At 36.6% G+C, this 24066-nt stretch overlaps 1 protein-coding gene across 1 annotated transcript in view; it reads left to right on the forward strand.

Moving 5' to 3' along the window:
* The window catches only part of PDGFRB (platelet derived growth factor receptor beta), a 134616-nt gene extending 110851 nt beyond the window's left edge, over nucleotides 1–23765 (forward strand). The window contains exons 19-23 of the mRNA XM_070739072.1: nucleotides 3886–3997; nucleotides 4227–4326; nucleotides 4426–4531; nucleotides 6485–6729; nucleotides 20094–23765. Of these exons, the coding sequence (XP_070595173.1) occupies nucleotides 3886–3997; nucleotides 4227–4326; nucleotides 4426–4531; nucleotides 6485–6729; nucleotides 20094–20199 (669 nt within the window). The 3' untranslated portion in view covers nucleotides 20200–23765. The remainder of the gene's footprint in view (nucleotides 1–3885; nucleotides 3998–4226; nucleotides 4327–4425; nucleotides 4532–6484; nucleotides 6730–20093) is intronic.
* The last annotated feature ends 301 nt before the right edge of the window (nucleotides 23766–24066 follow it).

Genomic DNA, 24066 nt, shown 5'->3' on the forward strand with positions numbered 1-24066 from the left:
CATGCACCTGCATGTGGGAGGTCTCGCCGTCTAACCCCTGCAAGGGGATAGAAATGGGCGGGACCCAAAGACAGGTTTCCCCCCCCAATTGGTCAGATCGAGCTAAAGGCACCATGACCTTTGGAGAGAACCTGTCAATCATCCCCAAAGATGCCCAATGGAGAACACGCAGTTGCTAAGCACCACCCAATTTTCTGCCCCTAACCTGCCAACCCAAATGACCAAAGGTAAGCCAATTAGACTAATCGGGGGCAAAGCACCCCCTAACCGCCACCCATCACCACAGTGTGGAATAGGCGAAAAAACGGTCACAGAAAATACCGAGACTGCCAAAAATTCCTATTCGGCCCCCTAAGGGCGACCCACAGTGGCACACTGGAAGATAGGGAGGGAGGGCGGGTGTTCACTGCTCGTCGTCGTCGGGGCGAAAAGGAGGTCCCAAGCCTGCACAGCCTCTTATATAGGGCTGGCAGGCTCCGGCCCCGATGACGTCATTGGCCGAGGCCGATGCCCAGAAAATGGCCGGGATCTCGCGAAATCTCGCGAGATCCCGGCCACAAAATGGCGGCTGCACCGAGGGCCGTGTCTCCCTGGCCCTGCAGCAAATCCGGGCTGGGGATCAATCACCAGCCGCGCATTTTCTGGGCCTTAAATGAAAACACATATATCATCATAATCATTTAACCATTTTCCTTTTCAATCCATTCATAAATTTTCCTCCAAATTTTATAAGATTCTGTATCTTCTATGTCTTTAATTTTCATAGTAAGCTTATTCATTTCAGCACAATCCATGATCTTCCTTAGTACTTCTCTATCTGTTGGTATCCTACTCAATTTCCAATTCTGTGCATATACAATTCTAGCTGCAGTTAAAATGTGAACAATTAAATTTACTTCTTCTTTATTAAATTTATTAGGCAAAATACCTAATAAAAATATTTCCGGTCTTAACTCAATATTTGATTTTACAATTTTCTCAATCAAAATCTGAATTCCTATCCAATAACTTTTAGCTTCTGTACAAGTCTACCACGTGTGATAAAAGGAACCAAGTGTATGGCTTTGTTGAATTTGGTGTGGGTGGGTGTGTGGAAGGCACCATCTTTTTTTATTTGGGGGGGGGGGTTCTTCTGTGCATACGCAGAAGCCAAGTTTACAGCACTGTGCATGTGTCAACCATCTTGATTTTGACTTTTTTCGGAATTTTTATTTTTTATTTTTTGCTACTGCACATGCATGCATTTGTGCAGCCATGCAGAGTGGGAGGAAGCAAACTGGCAGCGAGATAAATTAGAACCCACCCCTGATGTGTTCACATACACTTTGGTTTCAGTCCCTGAAAGCCTCTACTTAAGTATGGTCAAGTCCCAATATGAATCATTTTGCACAGCTGGAAACAGAAGGCACGTCTCTAAATCTCCCTTACCCTGTCACATTCCCCACTAAATAGGAAATGAAACCTCTGGCTCTTCGCAATTCTTCCTGGAAATGATTTTTTGGGTACTGGTTGCACAACTGAGCCCTCTGTCAACTTAGAAGATGGTGATTAAAACAGCACGCAAACTGCTAAAGGGAGTGGGAGGGAAACAGAAGCAGACTGATTTCACATGTCACAGAAAAGCATAAGCTGGGAAGAGGAATACAGGAAATGATGGTAACACGCATATATAGCTGTCCTTCGTTTGAGGCTGCCTTTTGCTCAACTAGTCCATTTTTTTCCTATCCAATTTAATGTGTCTCTAGATTATTTCAGGCTGCGTTTTTAAATCCTTTGATCTCTACAAGCTCACACCCACTCCTTATGTATGTAGGATAGTCTATGATTAACAGTTCCCAGGATGTATTTCAATACAAATAAAATACATAAAAACTAGAAACTATTAAACAATAAATAAAACTATTGACAGTCCTCAGTTATTTTGGGAAGCACAAAGAATTACTTTGCACTTAAGAGGCGCCAAAAGACTGTGGCTATATTGTCTTTTCTAATATTGCATGAATTCTTCCTCGTATTTCACTATGGAAACCATCTAAAACATGTAATATGCACAATGTAAATAGTGGTCTCTATGTACAAGTTGCTCCATTTGGATGCCTGCAAACTCAAGGATATGACCAGAGACCAGTAAACATTAGAGGTGGTATCCTCACTAAAGCCCTATTAGCTTACAATAAGTAGAATTTTCTCCATACATGAAACTTTTGAAGGAAATTAATATTTGCAGTTTTTTTCTCCTTCCATTTGTATTTTTGAAATAGCCATCTTTTCTTTAAAATTGGATTTGGATTGCGATCATTACTTAAATTACTTTTTGAAGCAGCAATCCATTCTCTATACATAAAATTCAGACCTTGGTATTATTGTTAGTTACATATTAGAGTTATGATCTCTGATGGGAATTATAAGGCCAGCGGAAGTCACGTCAGCTCTGCAGGGCATAAGGAATAGTGCCCCCGGTCTAGATAGAATATCTGCAGAGGATATGCTGACATGGGATCAACCATCACTAGCAGCGTATTACAATCTGTTACTAGCTGCTGGTGGCCCACCCAGACATCTGTCGTGCTTTCGGGTGGTGTTCCTCCCTAAGACGGATGAGCCTAATAACCCGGGCGACTATAGACCGATTTCCATCGCCTCGACCATCCTGCGTGCATTCCATAAAATCTTGGCTTGGCGCCTCAGAGACTCTGTACAACTCTCACCCCTCCAACATGCGTTTCTTCAAAGGGATGGCTGCCTAGAGGCATCGACCTTGCTACACACCATCTTTCGCCGAATACATGAGAACAGAACTCCCTGTGCGATGCTGTTTTTGGATGTTGCAAAGGCATTCGATACAGTGTCCCACCAAAGCCTGTTCCGAGTAGCACGCGAAGCAGGTCTACCTCCCCCACTGGTCTTCTATCTGAAGCGGCTATACAAAAAGAGCAGTGAAATATGGCTGGGGCCATTGTAAAGTGCGGCCGGGGCGTAAGGCAGGGCGACCCTCTCTCTCCGCTCCTATTTATCATGGTTGTTGATAACATAATCAACAAATCGCTACCCAGCGTCGGATATGACCTAGATGGCCAACTGATAGGCAGCATTGCCTACGCAGACAATTTGATAGTGTTTGCGGAAAAGCCCACGCGCCTTCAGGAAAAACTAACCCTAATTTCTGAAGCGCTCCACACAGCCGGTATGACATTGAATGCCAAAAAATCTCATGGCATCACCATCACCAAAGATGGAAAACAAAAATGTATGGCTCTGCTCCCGACCCATTACGTATGTGATGGCAATGAAATACAGCCTGTTAGTACGGGAGAGACCATCAAATATCTGGGCCTCCAATTTAATTGGAAGGGGCGTGTCATCCCCAAAAACACTGGCAAATTAGATGGGATGCTGAAGGAGGTCTCCAGAGCACCATTGAAGCCACAACAGCGCATAACGCTGCTCAAATTTTACTTGGTGCCCAAATTAACCCACAAGTTGGTTCTAGGTCACGCACATCGAAATACACTCAAAAAGTTGGATCATCTTCTAAGGGCTGCGGTAAGGCAATGGCTCAGGCTACCATCTGACACACCTACGGCGTACTTCCGTGCACACGCCTTGGATGGAGGTCTAGGGCTGCCGTGTTTCTCCACGTCGATCCCACTCCTGCAGCAAAAATGATATTTTGTCCTATTTTGTCCTATTGCTAACATGCAGCACTATAATCCTGAGATCCCCTCCTTGACTGAGAAGGACTCATAGTTCTTTATAGGTTGTAAACAAGCTCCATTAACATTCACAGAAAAGTATCATTAGCAAAGTAACAATTCAAAAACCTTCAATGGTCAGTGCTATGGGAAGGCGTTTTTAAATAAAACCCCATTTTACCTTTTCAAATAGACCTTCTTGCCTTTGAAATGGATGGCCCCTGAGAGCATCTTCAACAACCTCTACACTACCTTAAGTGATGTGTGGTCTTTCGGGATTCTTCTATGGGAAATATTCACTCTAGGTATGTCTCTTTAGTCAGCATTGTCCGTCTTAACCTTTGATATAGCCTGCCTTCCAAATATTCTGTGTTTAAAATGAAAAACGTACCACTATAATCTATCTACGTATATCTATTAGTGTTTTCTGTCATCCATTTTTCTGTCTGACAGGGACAATTCCCAACAACCACCATCATTGTGTGAAATTGAGAAAGAAATGGTAGTTGCTTAAGTTTACTCTTTTGTTCTTAGGTGGGACTCCATATCCTGAACTACCTATGAATGAGCAATTTTATAATGCTATTAAACGTGGCTACCGGATGTCCAAACCTACCCATGCATCCAATGAAATGTGAGTGGTTTGGGTAAATAGTCGTCTTTCTTAAGGGAAATTTCATCCAGTTTTCAAGACTTTCCCCTAACCTTGAAATCTTCTTTCATATGTTTGTAGCTATGAAATTATGCAGAAATGCTGGGAAGAAAAGTTTGAGATTCGGCCGTCTTTCTCTCAACTGGTAGTACTTATGGGAAACCTGCTAACCGACAGCTACAAGAAGGTAAACTATATTTGACCTGAACAAATTAAAGAGGCTCAGTTTTTAAATAAAAATGTATCTAGATAATATCTTTTCTTTTATCCATAGGAAGGATATGGGACCGAGTACTTGTCTCCAAATCTGTTCATTGTTGGCTATTGTTTGGAGAAAGTACTGAAAAGTAGATTTTCTATTGATTTACCACTTTTGATGTGATTCCAATGTTTGGTTGCCATTCAGAATTCTAAACCTTGATCTATTGTTCTTCACTGTCATAAGTTCTGAAAAGATGGTTTTTGTATGCAGTACTCAGTGGTTTAATATTAGAGTGATCATGATAAATAGGAGCCAGTTTCAATAAGCAGCTCAACATCCTAATATCTTTTTATATATAAAAAAGCATGTTATATCCTAACTAATACATGAAGCATTACTTTGTTGGGTAGTGGGAGATGGGGAAATAAACCACATATATACATATTGTGGTATCAAAATTCTCCAGTTTGGTCTCTTTTGTAATATAATAATGCTTCTAACCAAGGATCATGTTATTTATTAGGAACAATAGTAGGAATCCTGAGATGTATTGCTGCACATTTGTGGGTTGAATCCCAACCTATTTTTACATCAGCCTCATTTTGGGGGATTCTCTCCCCTGAAATCTGAAGTAAAGTAAGTTACAGGGGGTGGGAAAGGGCCATTATAGAGGTGACACTGAATTAGTAGGGTTTTTTAAAACTTTTGCAGATTTTAAACATCTTAATTGCTATGAACTGCTGCTATAATCTTAGAAAATAATGTACAAAATTCAAATCTTGATTTGTTTACATTTACATTACATTTGTTTGCATGACAGTTAATATATATAAAAATAGTTTTCAACCAAACTATTTTGAACTATTCTATTCAGACTCTGTTATATTCTGGTGACCTCAGCAAGTCAGTCAATCTGCTCGTGATTCTGAAATAAGTCAAGCATGTAGAAGGAAAGGGAATCTGATGAAATACAATGGTTACAGATTGGTACACCAGACTGCAACCAAGATATGCACTACAATCCCAATTTAAACCAGATTTCATGTGACATTCATGTCCAAAGGTCCTTCAAATCTTTGAAAGATAAAGCTGCCGTATCTCAAGTTGGCAAAGTATAGATACATGAAATTGAAACATTTGGCTTATACAATGTATTGTTTTTTAAAAAGGTAAACAGCATGTGCATGCATAGTCTCCATGTTGAGATGCACTTGACATCATCATTTACACCTGGAGAAACCACAAGTTCTTAAACAATACGCACTGGAGTATAAGACGCACCTTAGTTTTTGGGGAGGAAAATAGGGAAATAGGGAAAATCTGCCTACCAGATATTCATCTAGCTAGCGTCCTTAGTCTGGTCAGCTTTAGCACATTATTTTATCCCTGGTTAGGGCTTTTAAAAAACCTTATTTGGAGAGAGTAACAATGAAAGAGCTTGCAAGCCAGTAAGATCTGAGAGCATCGTTAGCATCTGATTAGGGCTGGAAAGAAACATTTGGAGCAAGTAAAGCAATGGAAAAAAAAACCTGCAAAGACTTGGAAAATATTCTTCACAGAGAGTAACAATGAAAGAGCCTGCAAGGTAAGAACTGGGAAGATCGTTAGCATCTAGTTAGGGATGAAAAAAAATATTTGGAAAAAGCTACATTCAGAGTATAATACGCACCCAAATTTTCAGCCTCTTTTTGGGAGGAAAAAGGTGCATCTTATATGGAATGTCTTAAAAAAATCTACTTAAATGTAAGATCCATGTATTCTTACTAAACATGACTTCTAAATCTTTGGAATTGCAGTAATAATATATTAACTATTACTGCAACATCCAGATGTATTATAACTTAAGTAGAAAACATTGTTCAATGTAGAGGTCTGTAGATGAATAGGTGTATGTACTCATCCATTCTTTCTATTCTCATTGTCTCTGTATGTGAGCAGAAGTATCAACAGGTCAATGAAGACTTCTTGAAAAGTGATCACCCTGCTATTGTTCGTACAAGGCCCAGGAGCACAGGACTGAGTCCTTCTAGGTCCACTCTGAGTGACATTGTCAGTTCAAGTTCGGTTCTCTATACAGCTGTGGAGCAGAATGGAGTGGACAATGATTACATCATTCCTTTGCCTGATCCTAAGCCAGAGGGAGACCATAATAACCCCCCTGAGACTTCTAGCAGCAGAGCAAGGTTAGAATATTTTTAATTTGTTTAGCCTCCCATGACATTATTCCATCCCAACTGCTTGTCCCCTTGATTAGGAAAATATAATAAACAATATGAAAAACATTATTTTATTAATTATTAAAACAGATCTCAAAAAAATCATAGAAAAAAGATGCGACTTTCTATATTTGACCACGAAATTAATAATGCCAGAAGGATTGCTCTTCACTTGGAAGGAAAAAAAAAATAAGAATAGATACGATAGAGAAACCAAATCAATTTATAAAACAATATCTAGGAACAGAAGTAGAAAGTATTATAGAGTTAGAAACACAAAGTCAGGAAGAACAGTATGCAGAAGAGAAAAAAAATCAGAGAGAGAAAGGGACAAGAGTATAGAACCAAACAGAAACCAGAAGCACAAAAGTAACAACCAGGCAATAATATCGAGAAACAAATCAAAATCTTTTCAATCAATATAAATGGAATAAATTCACCAAATAAAAGAAGGTAAATATTTAATAAATTACAAAAACAAATTTAGATGTTATATGTTTACAGGAGATACATGTGAAAAAAGAAGATATCAAATTATTAGAAATACGCAAACTAGGAAAACTTTCTAGAATTGGCTAACTCAAAATAAAGGGTGAATACTTCTAATTGAAATTTCAATAAATCAAAAAAAAATACTATTTACAATTATTTACAGCCCAAATAGTGGACAAAAGGAATACACCTGATAAAGTGGACAAGGCCATTGGAGCTGTGAGTTCCGCCACCTGCTTACTGGATCCATGTCCCTTCTGGCTGGTGTCTGCCAGCCGAGAGGTGACATGGAACTGGGTCCAGGAGATTGTCAACGCTTCTTTGGGGAGGGGGTCCTTCACGGATCCTTACAAGGAGGTACTTGTGCGCCCCCTCCTCAAGAAGCCTTCCCTGGACCCAGCCATTCTTAACAACTATTGACCAGTCTCCAACCTTCCCTTTATGAGGAAGGTTGTTGAGAAGGTGGTGGCGCTCCAACTCCAGCAGTCCTTGGAAGAAGCTGATTATCTAGGTCCTCAGCAGTCAGAATTCAGGCCCGGTTACAGCATGGAAACTGCTTTGGTCGCGTTGGTGGATGATCTCTGGCGGGCCCAGGACAACGGTTTATCCTCTGTCCTGGTGCCTCTTGACCTCTCAGCGGCTTTCGATACCATCGACCATGGTATCCTTCTGCGCCGGCTGGAGAGGTTGGGAGTGGGAGGCACCGTTCTTCAGTGATTCTCCTCCTACGTCTCCGGTCAGTCGCAGTCGGTGTTAGTGGGGGGTCAGAGGTCATCCTCAAGGTTACTCCCTTGTGGGGTGCCTCGGGTCGGTCCTCTCCCCCCTGCTATTCAATATCTACATGAAACTGCTGGGTGAGATCATCCAGAGGCATGGGGTGAGGTTTCATCAGTATGCCGATGATACCCAGTTGTACATCTCCACCCCATGTCCAGTCAATGAAGCAGTGGAAGTGATGTGCCGGTGCCTGGTTGACTCAAACTCAACCCGGATAAGAGAGTGGCTGTGCCTCCCAAGGACAATTCCATCTGTCCATCCATTACCCTGGGGGGGATTATTGACCCCCTCAGAGAGGGTACGCAATTTGGGCGTCCTCCTCGATCCACAGCTCACATTAGAGAACCATCTTTCAGCTGTGGTGAGGGGGACGTTTGCCCAGGTTCGCCTGGTGCACCAGTTGCGGCCCTACCTGGATTGGGACTCACTGCTCACAGTCACTCATGCCCTCATCACCTCAAGATTCGAGTACTGTAATGCTCTAAACATGGGGCTACCTTTGAAAAGTGTTCGGAAACTTCAGATCGTGCAGAATGCAGCTGCGAGAGCAATCATGAGCTTCTCAAGGTATGCCCATGTTACACCAACACTCCGCAGTCTGCATTGGTTGCCGATCAATTTCTGGTCACAATTCAAAGTGTTGGTTATGACCCTTCATGGCATCGGACCAGAATATCTCAGGGACCGCCTTCTGCTGCACGATTCCCAGCGACCAATTAGGTCCCGCAGAGTTGGCCTTCTCCGGGTCCTGTCGACTAAACAATGTCATTTGGCGGGTCCCAGGGGAAGAGCCTTCTCTGTGGCGGCCCCGACCCTCTGGAACCAGCTCCCCCCTGAGATTAGGATTGCCCCCACCCTCCTTGCCTTTCGTAAACTCCTTAAAACCCACCTCTGTCATCAGGCATGGGGGAATTGATATAACTTCCCCATGCCTATATTGTTTATGTATGGTATGTTGTGTGCAATTTTTTTAAAATTATGGGTTTTTAGTTTAAATTATTAGATTTGTATTCTACATTGTTTTTTCTGTTGTTTACTGTTGTGAGCCGCCCCGAGTCTACGGTGAGGGGCGGCATACAAATTTAATAAATAAATTATAAGAAATTATATGATCAAATTATTAAATTGGAAAGAGAAAAATATGCATAATTGGGGATTTTAATATAGTGATAGATTTTTTAAAAAGACAACAAATCAGGAAATAAAAAACATCATGAAAGAAAGACGCTACCCACCATTTTTTGTTTGATATGGCCAGAGAATTTAATTTGAAGGATGCTTGGAGAGCAAGATATCCACAAAAAACCCAATATACATACTACTCCAATCCTCAAAATTCCTGGTCTAGAATAGACATGATTTGGACAGATATATGAATATTGAATAAAATACAGGAAATCAAACCCACGAAGCAGAGTACTGTATAGCAAAGGAAAAGAACTAAATCCAATATATGGAAAAAGAATTATTGTTCCTATTTTCCACTATTCCAATTAAACTTGAAAAGACTTTTTTTAATGAGCTAAATAAAATGACAACGAAATTTGTATGGCAAGGGAAAAGACCAAGAATCAGTTTAAAAAATTTACAAGACACAAGAGAAAGAGGAGTATTTGGGCTACCACATTGAGAGCTCTATCACGAAGCTGCAGCAATGACATGGGTAAAGGACTGGATTTTACTTAAAAGAGTATTGGTGTTAGAAGAACATGGCTTGCAAATAGGATGGCACGGATTTATGTGGTATGAGAAGAAGAGCAAAGATAATAACTTTCAGAGACATATTATAAGAAGTTCGTTGATGGCAATTTGGGAAAAGATGAAAGCGAAACACTACTCAAAAGTACCATTTTGGATATCGATAATAGAAGTATTTATGCACCCCAATATGCTAAACTGGTCTAATATTTTAAGATACAAGGATATATTGACACAGTCATTGAAGTTAAAGCCACTTCAAGAATTAGAAAAACAAGGCATAAAATTGGATTGGTTTATGTATTTACAGTTATAATCAAAATTTGAGAAAGACTTTAAAACAGAAGGTATTAACTTACAAAAAACGCTAACAAACCAGGAAGATGGTTAGCACATAAAATCACAAAACAAAACTGTTTGCAGGAGACAATGTGTGAAGATTTGCTTATCTGAGAGACATCTTGCCAAGTATTTCCTTATACAGCATTGCATCAAGAAGCTATCTGCCTGGCAACTATCCAAGGATCGATAAGGTCTGTGTTTACAATTCACCTATGAAAGACCGTTTGCCAGGACTTTGGTGGATGTGGATGCTAGGAATTCACATTAGCCAAATAAAAAGGGATTTTTTTTCAGGACAAGGGGTATGATTCGTGATTTGGTGAAGCCTAGGTCAGATCAGCTATGCAGAGTTAAATCAGAAATACTAGCAAAATTATTATTCCATAAATCCATGGACAATGAGTTCATAACAAATGGACTGCTGCCCACAAAATATCATCCCCTAATTTTGCTAAGTTTTTTAATGTATTATAGAGAATTGTTTTATATAAAAAGCAGAGCATTTCTCCAAAATTAAACTTACTTAAACTGACTCTCTAAACACAAGACTCCAGCAGGATTTTTTCTTTCTTGTCACCTCCTATCACAATCTAGGTAGCAAATATTGCTAAACAGATTTGGATTATCTCATTGGTAAAATAAAAATGGGTTTTAAAAAAATTCTAAACTGAGTATAGTATAATTCTTTTCCTTTAGAAACCAGTGCAGAACAGACCTCTATAGCATAAATAGTCGGGGATTTGCGCATGCGTCGACTGAGATAGATGCCTCTATGGGACGCTCCTAAATGTGAATTAGAAAAGTAAATATTGACCACTGATAACCCTCTCAAACTTGGCAAAAAGTGGATTGAGAGGAAGATAATCAAATTGAGATCTTGAAAACGTGTTTGGATGATCTCAAAAGAGAAGCAAGTTATTGTTTTAAACTGGGTAAAAAAAGAGAACAAGGAGAAAATGGCGACTACTCCTGATTTGGGGGGAAATGGATTCACTTTTAATGGCATTTGCAAATATGGGACAACAACTTAAATGATGCAAATGGCTATAGCTGAAGTGAGTGCAGGAGTTAAGGAGTTAAAAGACCAGTCTAAATCACAGGACGGGAGGATTGTGAAACTGGAGGAGGGGAAAAGCCGTCATGAGTTACGCATAAATAATCTGGAAGACAGACAAAGAAGATCTAACTTACGTTTAAGAGGTTTTAAACAAGACTTCGCTGAAAGCAAAAGACTTATTCAAGCGATCCATCAGTGGCTTCAGGAAAATAAGATCAAAGTTGATTTAAATGAATTTGAAAGAGCTCATTGGGTTTTCGGCCCTCAGAATCCAGGCAACCAGAGAGATATCATTGTGAGATTTATCTCGGAAAGGAGGGCTGCTGAGATCTACAGAGAACTGAAGCAAATTTCAAATCTACATTATAAAGGCACTCTGATACGCGTTTTAAAGGATCTCTCTGCTCAGACACTGCAGGCAAGAAACCAATTGAGACCTATTGCGAATCTTCTATTTCAAAATGGAGTTCGCTTTACCTGGAAGCACCCGGCTATGGTAATGGTTTTTAAAGATATAAAAGTTTTTCAAGCAAGATCTTTGGAGGAGGGGAAGAAAATGCTTCAGTAACTGGGGATCGATTTGGATTTAAACCAGCAGGCATCGTCAGCGAAGGAGATAGTCGCAGCGGAAGGGGGGAGAGAAACTGAAGATTTGATTCGGGACTTGTTTACAGCTGAACCGATCCGCATCGTAGACCAACATGAGAAAGATGAAAAGATTGCGCCTTTACAAAAGGAGTTGGCATTACTCCAGGAGAAAGAGAAGAAAGAAGAACCCAGAACTACGCCTCAAAAGAAGAAATAAGAACTGAATTGTTAAAGTAGTATTATTGTTCTCAGTTGATTTGCTTCTTTGTGTATTCTCTTCTAATTAACGGGGGATAAAGAGGGAAGGAAGGAGGGGTTCTTTACTGTTCTTAAAGGGAAAATGTTGGGAGCATCCTCAGTGGGTTAGCAAATCCATGGGTGCCTCTTCGGATCAACGGAATCTTTTTTTGTTGACTCCCCTTTGGGGGGGTGCAGGGGAAGGGGCATTAGGGTGGGGGTTTAAGATAATTAACAAAGCATTTCCATTAGGCTCTGTTTTGCAGGAGGGGGGAATACACTTAAAAGTATGTATAATGGGTGAAAGGATTTTAATGTCACTAAACGTGAACGGAATGGCATCACAAAAAAAGTTACAGAATTATGAAGTTGGCCAGGGGTAGCAGAGTTGACTTTTTGTTTTTATCAGAAACTCACAAAGAAAGGAAAAGATCAGATAAATTAGTTAATAATAGCAATTGGAAATGGATTTATGAGTCTCGGGAGAATACAAAAAGCAGAGGGGTAGCAATACTTATTCATCAAAGAGTTCCTTTTGAGTTAACCCATATTAAAAGTGATAAAGATGGTAGAATGTTATTCATTAAGGGGAAAATAAATTATAAGGTGATAACCTTAGCAGTAATTTGTGCTCCAAATGTAAATACAAAGCAGTTCATAATAAATGTAAAACGTAAGTTAGACAATTTTGCAGAAGGCATAGTGATCCTTGCAGGAGATTTTAATTTGGAATTAACAGCAGGAAAGGGAGAAAAGAAAAAGTTACACTTAAATAAAATTAATATGTTGGACCTCCACGCAAACGTGGCAAATAGGGATACGTTTTATTCAGCAAGACATAATAAATTTAGTTGTATTGATTATATACTAATGAATAAAATGGGGAATACACATCTCAAGAGAGCTGAAGTTAAAAGTATCTGGTTATCAGATCATGCTCCATTATTAGCAGTGATAGAAATGGACCTAAACAGACAACAAAGGATCTGGAGATATAACCCTGTTGTTTCGGCTAATGAAAAAGATAGACTTAAATTGCAAAAAGAATTGTGTGAATTTTTTAATATAAACGATACAGGGGAAATCAAGCAAACAATAATTTGGGTTACACACAAGGCTTTCATGAGAGGCAATTGTATTAGTACTGAAACTTATATTTAAAAAAGATGGGAAGCAGAAAGATAAAAAATAATTAAAGAAATAGATTTAATCCAAGAGAGTCTGAGAATCATAAGAAATAGAGAATGGAATAAATTATTACAAATTAAGAAAAAGAAATTGAAATTTCTCGATGAGCAGCAATGGAATAAAATTACGATGATTGTAAAACAGAGAATTATGGGATGGGTGAACAAATCAATGAAACAAATGGTACATTATTTGAAAAAAAGAAAGGAGAAATCTTGTATCCCTGCTTTAAAAGATAAGGATGGTGTAATAAAACGTAGTAATATTGAACTGGAAAAAATAATGAAAGACTTTTATGAAAACTTATATAAAAAAGAAAAGTTATAATGCAAACTATAGAGGTTAAGGAGAAATTAACGGAAGAAGATAGACAAACATTAAATGCAAAAATAACAAATGATGAAATATTTAGAGTTATTAAAGGGCTAAAACCTGCTAAGGCTCCAGGCCCGGATGGTTTTACTGGTGAATATTGTAAGACTTATATGAATGAATTGTTACCGCATCTGGAGAAATTGTTTAATAATGTTTTCCAAACCTTTGATATTCCACAGTCATGGAAGACCTCGGAGATCATAAGCAAAACATGGAAAGGCTTGTATTCCTATCTATTAGATTCCTGCTGGAAGAGACAGAAGTAGAGGAGTATTGAAGTTGGAGATGACATTTACGATGTTATTTCCTGTTGCCTAAGGGCAATTTCATATAAACCTCAGCTTTGCCTCTTGCCCTCACCCCAGGAATATTTTTACTTTGGTTTTGCAGCATTGAGCCGACCATAATTTTCTCTTGCTGGCCAACAGGAGGCAATTGTATTCAAATTGGATCAAATCTGGAGGCGGCGGATAAAGTTGCTGGCCAACAGGAGAGCAAAGTAATGCCACAAACAACCATCAAGTTGTCAATGACTTTTTAAAACTGAACAAAGCTTATGAGCTGCTACAAGATTAATATATGCCCAACTGTGGAAAACAGACAGGATACCAACAATATTAAATTTACTTAATAAAATATACGAAGTAGCCCAAATGAATAAAGTGTCACTGAAGCTTATGGATAAAGACGATTCAGAATACTACAAAACTTGGAACAGATGGTATGAATGGTTGAGGCAAAAAGGTGATTTAAAATATACAAAAAAAGAAGGGATAAAAGTAGACTGGTGGTGCTACTATCAAATATCATCTAGATTCCATGTAGATATAAAGAAATGTGGAATACAGAAAACTTCAGAAATGGATAAAGGAAATAACCAAGATTGAACTAGAAATGAAACCTGAAATATTTTTGCTTGGCATTATTGAAAATCAGATGAACAAGGAACATTACTATTTAACACAACATTTAATAACTTCAATGAGAATAGCTATCGCACAATTCTGGAAGAATGAAAATATGCCAAATGAATGGAATTTAATTAAAAAAAAATGTTAGATTGTGCTGAAGCAGACAAATTAACAATGGAGCTAAAAGGAAAAGAAAAAACGAAATACTACCAAATATGGGAAGAATTTTATATTTGGCTAAATAACAGAACTCACCTTTATAGTGCTGCGTGACAAGGAAGTAATTTAAATACATAAAAACCCAATTACAACAAACAAATAACTTAAATCGCTGGGTTAAACATCGCCGAAAACTTAAGAACAAAACGAAGAGAGGACGCTGTCAACAGTCTCTACTAAATATATGTCTTGCTTGTTTTTTCTGTATTTTATTTTCTTTTTCTTTATGTAAATGTACCGTCTGTAGTTGTTGTCTTATATATATGTAAATAAAAATTATTTTCAATAAAATATACAAAAAAATAAAAGATTTTTTTTTTTTAAATCTCTTTATTAATTTTTCTTATGTCATTCCCATCACATATTATTTTGAATTACAGATTATACATATTCTCAGTTAACATTCTGACAGTAAGTTTTGACCGGTTTTCTTTCATTATATACATTGTATTTTATATTTTTAAATTCTAAAATCTATTACGTTCATTAATTATACACGGTAACTGTAGGTCGTTTCAATTGTACTGTTGTTTCATATTATGTTGCTTTTATGTTCTCTTTTGAACCCATTCGTGCCATTTTTGCCATGTTCTTTTTGATTCTATTAATTTATTTCCCTTAATTGAGTTCGTGAATTCGTCCATCTCTACACATGCATATATCTTATCTATAATTAAATCTTCCGTTGGTATCTGATCACTTTTCCAGAGTTGTGCTATCGCAATTCTCGTGGCGGTGTTAATATGTGTTGTGAGGAGCATTGTTTGTTTTGAATAATGTTTTCTCCAAACTCCTAAAAGCATAGCTTCCGGTGTGAGTTCTATTTCCTCTTTCGTGATCTCTGTGAGCCAAGTATGAGTTATTGTCCAAATTTTTTGTATCATGGGGCAGGACCACCACATATGGAAAAACGTACCTCTTTCCTTTTTACACTTCCAACATGAGTCTGATAACGTTGGGTGGATCTTTGCTAATCTCGCCGGTGGGAGGTACCATCTGTAGAATAATTTGTAATAGTTTTCCTTATATGCTGCCGAAAGGGTTATTTTGGATATTGTGGTCCATGTTCTTTCCCAGTCGGCAATATGGATGGCGTGTTGCAGATTTTTTTCCCACGCTATCATTGGTGTTTTGGTCGTATCTTTTATTCTTTCCTGTTCTAAAAGTATTTGGTATATTCTGCTTATTTGTTTGTTTTCATTTCCTATCAGAATCTTATCTAATGGGTTCATAGATTTTTGAATACCGGGTGTTTGATTGTCTTTTTTAAATCTGGATTCTATTTGGGCGTATGTCCACCAATCCATTTTATGATTTAATCTTTCCAGTTCTTGTCTAGATTTGAGTTCCCCGTTTGGGTGTAATATGTCTCTGTACTGGATGGTTTTGGCTATGTCGATCAAATTTGGGTAGATGATGGCTTCCATAGTGGAAAGCCATCTTGGAATTTTGTCGTAGTGTTTATTTTTAATTTCGTACCAGGTTTTTAGTAGTGATTTACGGATCAAGTGCCTGTCAAATATAGTTTGTTTTTGCAATTTATCTTTCCATAAATGCGCATGCCAGCCTGTTTGTAAGTCATGACCTTCTAATACAAGTATTCTCTTATTTTTTAAGTTAATCCACTCTTTTATCCAAATTAGGCTTGCCGCTTTGTAGTATAATTTTAGATCCGGGAGCCCCAGGCCTCCTCTAATTCTATTATCTTGGAGATACACATATTTTATTCTTGGCCTTTTGTTTTGCCAGATGAATTTGGAGATGATTTTATTGATTTCTTTAAAAAAAATTTGGTTCCAAGTTAATCGGAGCTGTCTGAAAAAGATATAAAAATTTGGGAAGAATATCCATTTTTATTACAGATATTCTGCCTAACATTGATATTTGTAGGTCTTTCCATTTCTCTAAATTTTTTTTGGTATCTTGCAATAATTTGTCATAATTGTCCTTTTTAAGTGTAATTGTTTTGTTTGTTAATATTAATCCTAAGTACTTCATTTTTTTTGTAGTTTGGAGTTTAGTAGTTTCTTCTAATTTCCTAATTTGTCGTATACTCATGTTTTTTGTCATTAACATTGTTTTCTGTTTATTTATTTTTAGACCTGCAAATTCCCCAAAAATTTCAATTTCTTTGATTAGCTCTGGGCCAGAGCTGGTTGGTTCTTCTAAAAAGAACACCATGTCGTCCGCATATGCCTGTAATTTGTATTCTTCTTTTTTAATTTTAATTCCTTGTATATTTTTATTATTTCTTATTTTATTTAGTAGTAGTTCCTGTGTCAGTATAAATAATAAGGGTGACATTGGGCAGCCTTGGCGGACTCCTTTTTCTATCAAAATTGGTTTTGTAGTGTCTCCATTTATTATTGCTCTGGCCTTTTGGGTGGTATATATATTTTTGATAATGTTTTCAAATCTGTTACCTAATTTTAATTCTCTAATTAACTCATTTAAGTATTGCCAATTAACATTATCAAATGCCTTCTGGGCATCCAGGAAGACAAGAGCTATTTGTTTTCCTGGATGGGCTTCACCATATTCTAAGACGTCTAAAACTGTCCTGGTGCAGTTGAAAATTTGTCTGGAGGGTAGAAAGCCATTTTGGTCTGTGTTGATGATTTTATTTAATATTTCTTTTATTCTGTCTGCTAAGATTACCATAAAGATCTTATAATCCGCGTTAAGCAGAGAAATTGGTCTGTAGTTTTTTATTTTCTGTTTGTCTAACCCCTCCTTTGGTATCATCGTTATGTATGATTCTCTCCAGGATTCTGGAATTTTTGCTTGTTCTAATATTTCATTGTATGTCTCCAGTAATATGGGTTCAAATAGATCTTTATTTCCTTTATAGAATTCCCCCGGGAGTCCATCCGGCCCTGGGGTTTTATTGTTTTTTTGTTTTTTTAATGCTAATTGGATTTCTTGTAAAGTAATTTTTTCATTTAAAATTTGTTTATCGAGTTCTTCAATTTGTATGGTATTATTTTCTTGTATGTATTTAGTAATTTTTACCATTTCGATTGGTTCTTCTTTATATAGGTTGTTGTAATAATCTTGTATTATTTCCTTTTTCTGTTGTTCCATGTGTTGTATTGTCCCGTCTTTATCCTCTAATTGATAAATTAATTTTTCGCTTCTCATTTTTTTGATTTTCTGTGCAAGCCATCTACCTGGTTTGTTAGCTGTTTCAAAGTATTTTTGTTTCGTTTGTTTTAAATTTCTAATAAATTCTTGCTGTTCTAATATATTTATTTTGGATTTAGCTTCCCTTAGTGATATTTGTGTCTGTTTGTTTGTTGGGTTTTGTTGAAGAGTTTTTTCCAGGTTGGCTATTTTATTTACGTAGTGATTATATTCTGCCTTCTCTTCTTTTTGTTTTTTAGCTGTATATGATATAGTAACTCCCCTAGTATATGCTTTCAGTGTGTCCCATAGTATTTGAGTTGAGGTGGGTTGTTTCTTATTTTCCTCTAGAAACCTACAAATCCTTAGTTTTTTGACTCAAAAAATAAAAGATTTATACATCCCTGTACTGTCAAGATTATAGGAGATCAATCACAACCCGCGTGAGCTGCAAATAGATCAAATCTGGAGGCGGCGGATAAAGTTACAGAAACGGTGCTCAAAACAAGGTTACTTTTATTAATAAAACAATAAATCAGCTATGCCTGTTTCCAGGCTTCTGCTATGCATCTACATTGCTTGAGAGTTAAAAGCAAGATGGATATTTTTCTCCTTCTTCCCCAAGAAGAGAGGAAGTGATGCTGGCTATCTAGACAGGATTTTACATCATAGTGGGCAGAGCTAAATTAACATACACAGAGTTAACTATTTAATTACTGAATGTCTGAATGTCTCTGGGGCTGGCAATACACAGCGTGACATGTACGATTTGAAAAAAAAATTTCCAAAAGAAGATACGTAATCTTACAATCCTTACAATTAACTCATACATACTAATATTAGTTGTTGTTAAACTCAATTCAATACTCTTTTTTTATTTCATAACTAGTACAGAATGGATAAGGCAAATCTTTAATCAATAAAAATAGCACAACAAAGAGAAAAAGAATACGTTATATATTCAAACTGTTAAAAATGACGGTCAACTCATTAGTTGACACTTTGAGTGGTTTGTTTGTTCTGTGTTACATTCCCGATATGATAGAGATGTGTATATCGTATATAATGTATGTATACTTTATTTCTATAAATACATTTTATTTATATGTTATTTCTGCATTTCTATGTAGTTTGTATGTATATGCTTGTGTTTACGCTACATGTTTTAATTGTAAATAAATTTAAAAAAAAGAACTGGAAGGAAGCAATCCAGAAACAACAACAAAAAGAACAATAAAACTCCAGGACCAAAAAATAGACAAAAATAAATATTATTTATTAATACATATATTGACTGCAACCAGGATGGCAATTGCCCAACAATGGAAACAACCCAAACCCCCTGATGATGATTTGATACTAAAAAAAAATTTAGACTGTGCAGAATCAGACGCATTAACACTCAAATTAAAAAATAAAGAAGAATCCGACCATTATAAAACTTGGAAATACTTCTATGATTGGTTCAAGAGAAGAAACAAAAACTTAAATTGAAATACAATAACAATAATACTTTATATCCTTTTTATTTGATATGACAAATCACAAAAGATCTATATACAGTACCTTTTTAGGGAAAATTTGTATGAATCTAAATAAATTAAATATGAATGAACGAAGGCGGTTAAGAAAATAAAAATAATTTAAAAATATGGAAAACCAAAAGGAGAAGATGGTAGATATCGATGATATGATATACTTTACCAGAAGATAATTTAAAACTATATGATGATTTATAACTTACCCCCTCAAGGGAATTTAAGTATAAATATTACATATTATGTTATATGTTTATTGTTATTGTTATTATTGTTTAGTGTACTTAAATAAGTAATTAACTATACTACTAGAATTATCCTATTTTTTGTTCGTTCATCTGCTTGTTAGTATGTGTTAGTCTGGCATTGTTTCAACTTATGATTTGACCATTTATCTTATTTTTGTAAATGTGTATATATGTAATAAAAAAAATTAATTTTTTTTTAAAAAAACTCCAGGCCCAGATGGAATCCCAGTAGAGTGTCATAAAGAATTACAAAAACCATTGAAAAATTTAATATTGGCAACATATAATGAGGTCTTAGACAAAGGGAAAATGTCTAAATCATGGACAGAGGCACTAATAATGTTAATTCCAAAGGACAGAATTTTTCTGTCATCTTGTATCACTAGCTCCAAAAACTAAACTGGATTACAATGATTCTGATGCTAATTATGATGATGATAGTGACAGTGATGATAAAAATGATGATTCCATGCCATTCAACTACGTCTACCACAATTGAATGGTCCTAATTCTCACCTTTTTTCTTTCTCAATTTCAGTTCAAACCTGAATGAGGCAAACACTTCATCTTCTATGTCTTGTGACAGTCCTTTAGCCCCTGAACAAGAAGAAGAAGAAGAATCTGAGTTGAAGTCAGATTTCTAGGGTCACCAGTGCTGTGTGTTCCTATATGGGCTAGTACTGGGGAGTTTCACCCAGTGAAAAACGTGCATATCTCCCTTCATTCAATCACATCAAAATAGAGTCGCAGCTTGTCCCTCCCTCTTCTGTAACCTAAAACAGAAGACTGGAATTATCGAAAGAGGTCTTTTCTGACACCAGGAGCATTGGAGTAAGACCACAGACTAAATCGGAACAATTCAATAATTTCATTGTGGCTCCTGAACTGGGATTATGTTTCCTTCTTTCCTTTAATGCAGACTTTGCTCTTCTGTCACGATATGCATTAGTTCATCATTCATGTTTCCTCCTGCTAAATCAGAATACCAGAAGAAAAACTATGACACATTATCTCCACTTAATAGCCACAATAATTCCTGGATGAAATGAATCTCCCCATGACAAAAGCACGTCTCCACAATGGTCAGGTGCCTTTTGGTTCTTGCAATTTTACTTGACCGTTACTCACTTACTGGATTTATCAAGTGATGCCTTTAAAAATGTATCTTTAGAAAGGATAGAAAACGGACAGATGGACAGGAGAAGTCCCGCGCAAAAATCACTCGTCTCAGAAAAGTTTTGTCCATTGTTTTTAGATTTATAATTACTGAACTCCAAGTTCAGACATCTAAGCTGGGGCCTGCCTTTCTTCTTAAATCTCCCATGTCTCCCATTCCATGGTAAATGATTACATAAATTACAGGTACTGCAGCTGCCCAGGCAGTAGCTAAAGCAGCATTTTTTTGTGATGGTGGGGGAGATACAAAGACTTCTTTAAAGCACCAGAAGGAACATTCAATATTACATTTTCAGCAGACTGCCTTTTCATTGGATTAAATGAAGAGATTAAAAAGGAATGCTTGGATTTATCCAAGATCATAAGGGGAGGAAAAATGGATCATACATTTTTTCCCCCTCTTTCTGCTTGTGCACTTTGTAAGCAAAAGGCCTCACTGCCTAATTGGCAACTATGTCTTTGGTTTATTCCAGAGGATTATTAGTAACTGCCATTGTATTCAGTTGCAACGGGTAGATCTTGGACAATGAGGTTAGATCTGATTAGTCTTTAACAACTAATACAAAATCCTAACGCTGTAGGGCTGGATGGGAAATTGAAAAACTTTCCCAAGATGCAATTAGCTATTTTATTGTGGCCATTTAAGCTAATTGGCATGCATTTGTCATTTCCAGCAATTGGACTTGATTATCATTATTCAGTATTTCTGGAGACAGCATTTAATAACTTTGGGCTGCATGCCCAAAAGTGGATCTGCTTACTAGGCAGAAAAATCTAGGGCATGTAGGTCCCATACCAGTTCCTATGTTTCTTACCCTACATAAATTTGAGGTCCCCTGCCATTTATTTAGTGCCCTATCTGTAGTAATATGGCTCAATGATGAGGATTGCTTTGGCCGTGGCTGCCATCTTGCCTTTTTTAAATCCACAGACGATAACTCAGAGTACTCCCCATTGGCTGCTACTTAGATTTAATGAGCAGGTAGCTGAAATGCTTTTATGCATTTCATGTATTCTTTGCTCTGCACAAGGCAAACGTGTATTCCAGTTTTGCTTCACTGAGAAAACAGCCTATTATAAAAAGCATACAAATTCTAGTGTCCTCTTTTCTACCAGAGGTAGTTCTAACACCTCATTGTTCTCTTTAAAAAGTATTTAGCTATTTTTGATCCCATTGTATTAATAGTAGAACAGGTATATTATATACCTATAGTTAGGCTATGTGTGTGTGTGTGTACAGATAGACAGACAGACAGGAGGGTGCATATAGAGTATATATAGTGGTTATTTTTCTCTGGTTGATCCATTAACAATTTTCCATATTTGAAATAATATTCATATTTACCTCCTTAGCTTTTCTCAGTGTAATATTTGGTGGGTTTTTTTAAGGCACAGTCATAGTATTTGTTATAAATGTTTAATTGATGTGGCAATAATAGAGTTGGGGAATGTTTGCAGGCAAACATGCCAATTTAAAGTCCAGTGTTACAATAGCTAAAATGAATTATTTTATAAATTATGGCCAGTACTATGTCTATCTCCTTCAAATATATTACATACAGTACTTTTTTCAATCAGCATTTAAAATTATTTCATGATAACATTTTCTAATTATCACTCAATTGATTACATTGTCTATTGAAAATACAAAAAACATCAAGCCTCTAATTGTATCAATAAGGTTTCTGAGAAAGGAACCCATAGTTAGATCTCTAATATGTTTTTTAGTATTTAATAATAGTATAGCATCACTATAACGTACTCCTACATTCCTAAATGTTTTATTTTTATGATATATATTTTTAATTTTTAGCCTACTTTGTACAGGCAATTATAGTGTTTTTCAAATGAATCACACATTGCACATTTGTTACAAAATGATTTAAAACTGATTTATATTGAACAGTTAATCATTTCAGTGGTCAAATAGTTTACTTCCCGGATTAGCCACCTTCTTTCGGATAAGGCCAGGATCCATTCTTTAAATCTTTTCTTAAAATAATAAGGAGGCAGGTCAAAAGTTAAATAGGCAGCTAACAAAATTATGGAATGGAGTGGGATGAGATATCAGTGTAGCTTTTTAAGAACAGAGGACAAGATACAATTGACAACAGAATTAGCTCAGTTTTGGTTGTTGTTTTTACCTTTAACAACCTTGCAGCACAGTGAATTAAATAGTGTTTCAATTGCACTTCTTGGTGTTTAAGTGCTTTAGGTAAAATTGTTTCCGGCAAAGTAGAACAACCAAAGACACTGGCAAGATATCACCATCATGTCATAATGTGAAATACTAGTGCAATATTTTCAGAAATATTTGTTGATGTATGGTAAAGATTAGGGTTTTTTTCCATAGGTGTTTTTCTGCTGCTCCTCACTCAAAAAGCTAAATGACAGCTAATCTTGTCAGAAAGAAAACCAATAAGAATTTTTCCTTTCCCTAACTCCAAATTGTTAGGTGCAATGCTTATTTAAGATGCTTCCATTCATTTGCTAGTTCTCCTTTCCCAAATGCCCCAAGCCACTTCTACCTTATCCTCCTGAGGTGAGATGATTGGCCAATATTGAGGAGTCTTTCACATTGGCTAGATGGAGAGTAGAAAGCAAGAGCCAATTAACCAAAGGGTCTTTATGCTGTCATGAATTTATTTGCCATAGTTTGACCTAAGATAATAATATAATATTTTTAAACAGAATCATTCACTAAGGTACTTTTATATTGCGGATAATTGACTTGCTTCTTTATTGGGTTTGTTTGTTTTTATATGTTTGTTTTCATAATATTAAGAAGAGTGCACAAAACCAACAGTTTCTGTCTTGAATGAAACATGATAAACTTGGAACATCTATCAATTTTTGCAAATTTGGTTTCATCTTTATTACTTTTCCATCTTTCTATGTTTTAACCTATAATTGCTGCGATACAGCTCATATATACATACATATTTTTCTACATCCAACAACCACTAGCAACCAGATTTCACAAAAAATATTGTCACACTAGTGTCATTTTCAAAATAAATAACATTTTTCTTAATGATGCATATACAATTTTTATTATTTGTCTTTCCTTTTCCTTTGGATTGTATTGGGTATATTCACTGGAAGAAATGAAATTGGATAGGATAGAGTTTTGTTTGTTGTATTGCATAATCTAGTGTACAACAAACTGTTGACAAAAATGCAATACATTGTCCAATTTCCCTAAAGCTTTTTTGTAGGTTAAAGCATGGGGAATACAATGCAGTTAATGGAAATTGGCTGGTTATTGGCATTTAAAGCCTTGTTCCTGCAAAGTAAGTAAGCCTTTCAACAGCATTTTGAATTCTAAATCAAGC

Source organism: Erythrolamprus reginae, chromosome 2, assembly GCF_031021105.1.
Source record: "Erythrolamprus reginae isolate rEryReg1 chromosome 2, rEryReg1.hap1, whole genome shotgun sequence".
Taxonomy (NCBI): Eukaryota; Metazoa; Chordata; class Lepidosauria; order Squamata; family Dipsadidae; genus Erythrolamprus; species Erythrolamprus reginae.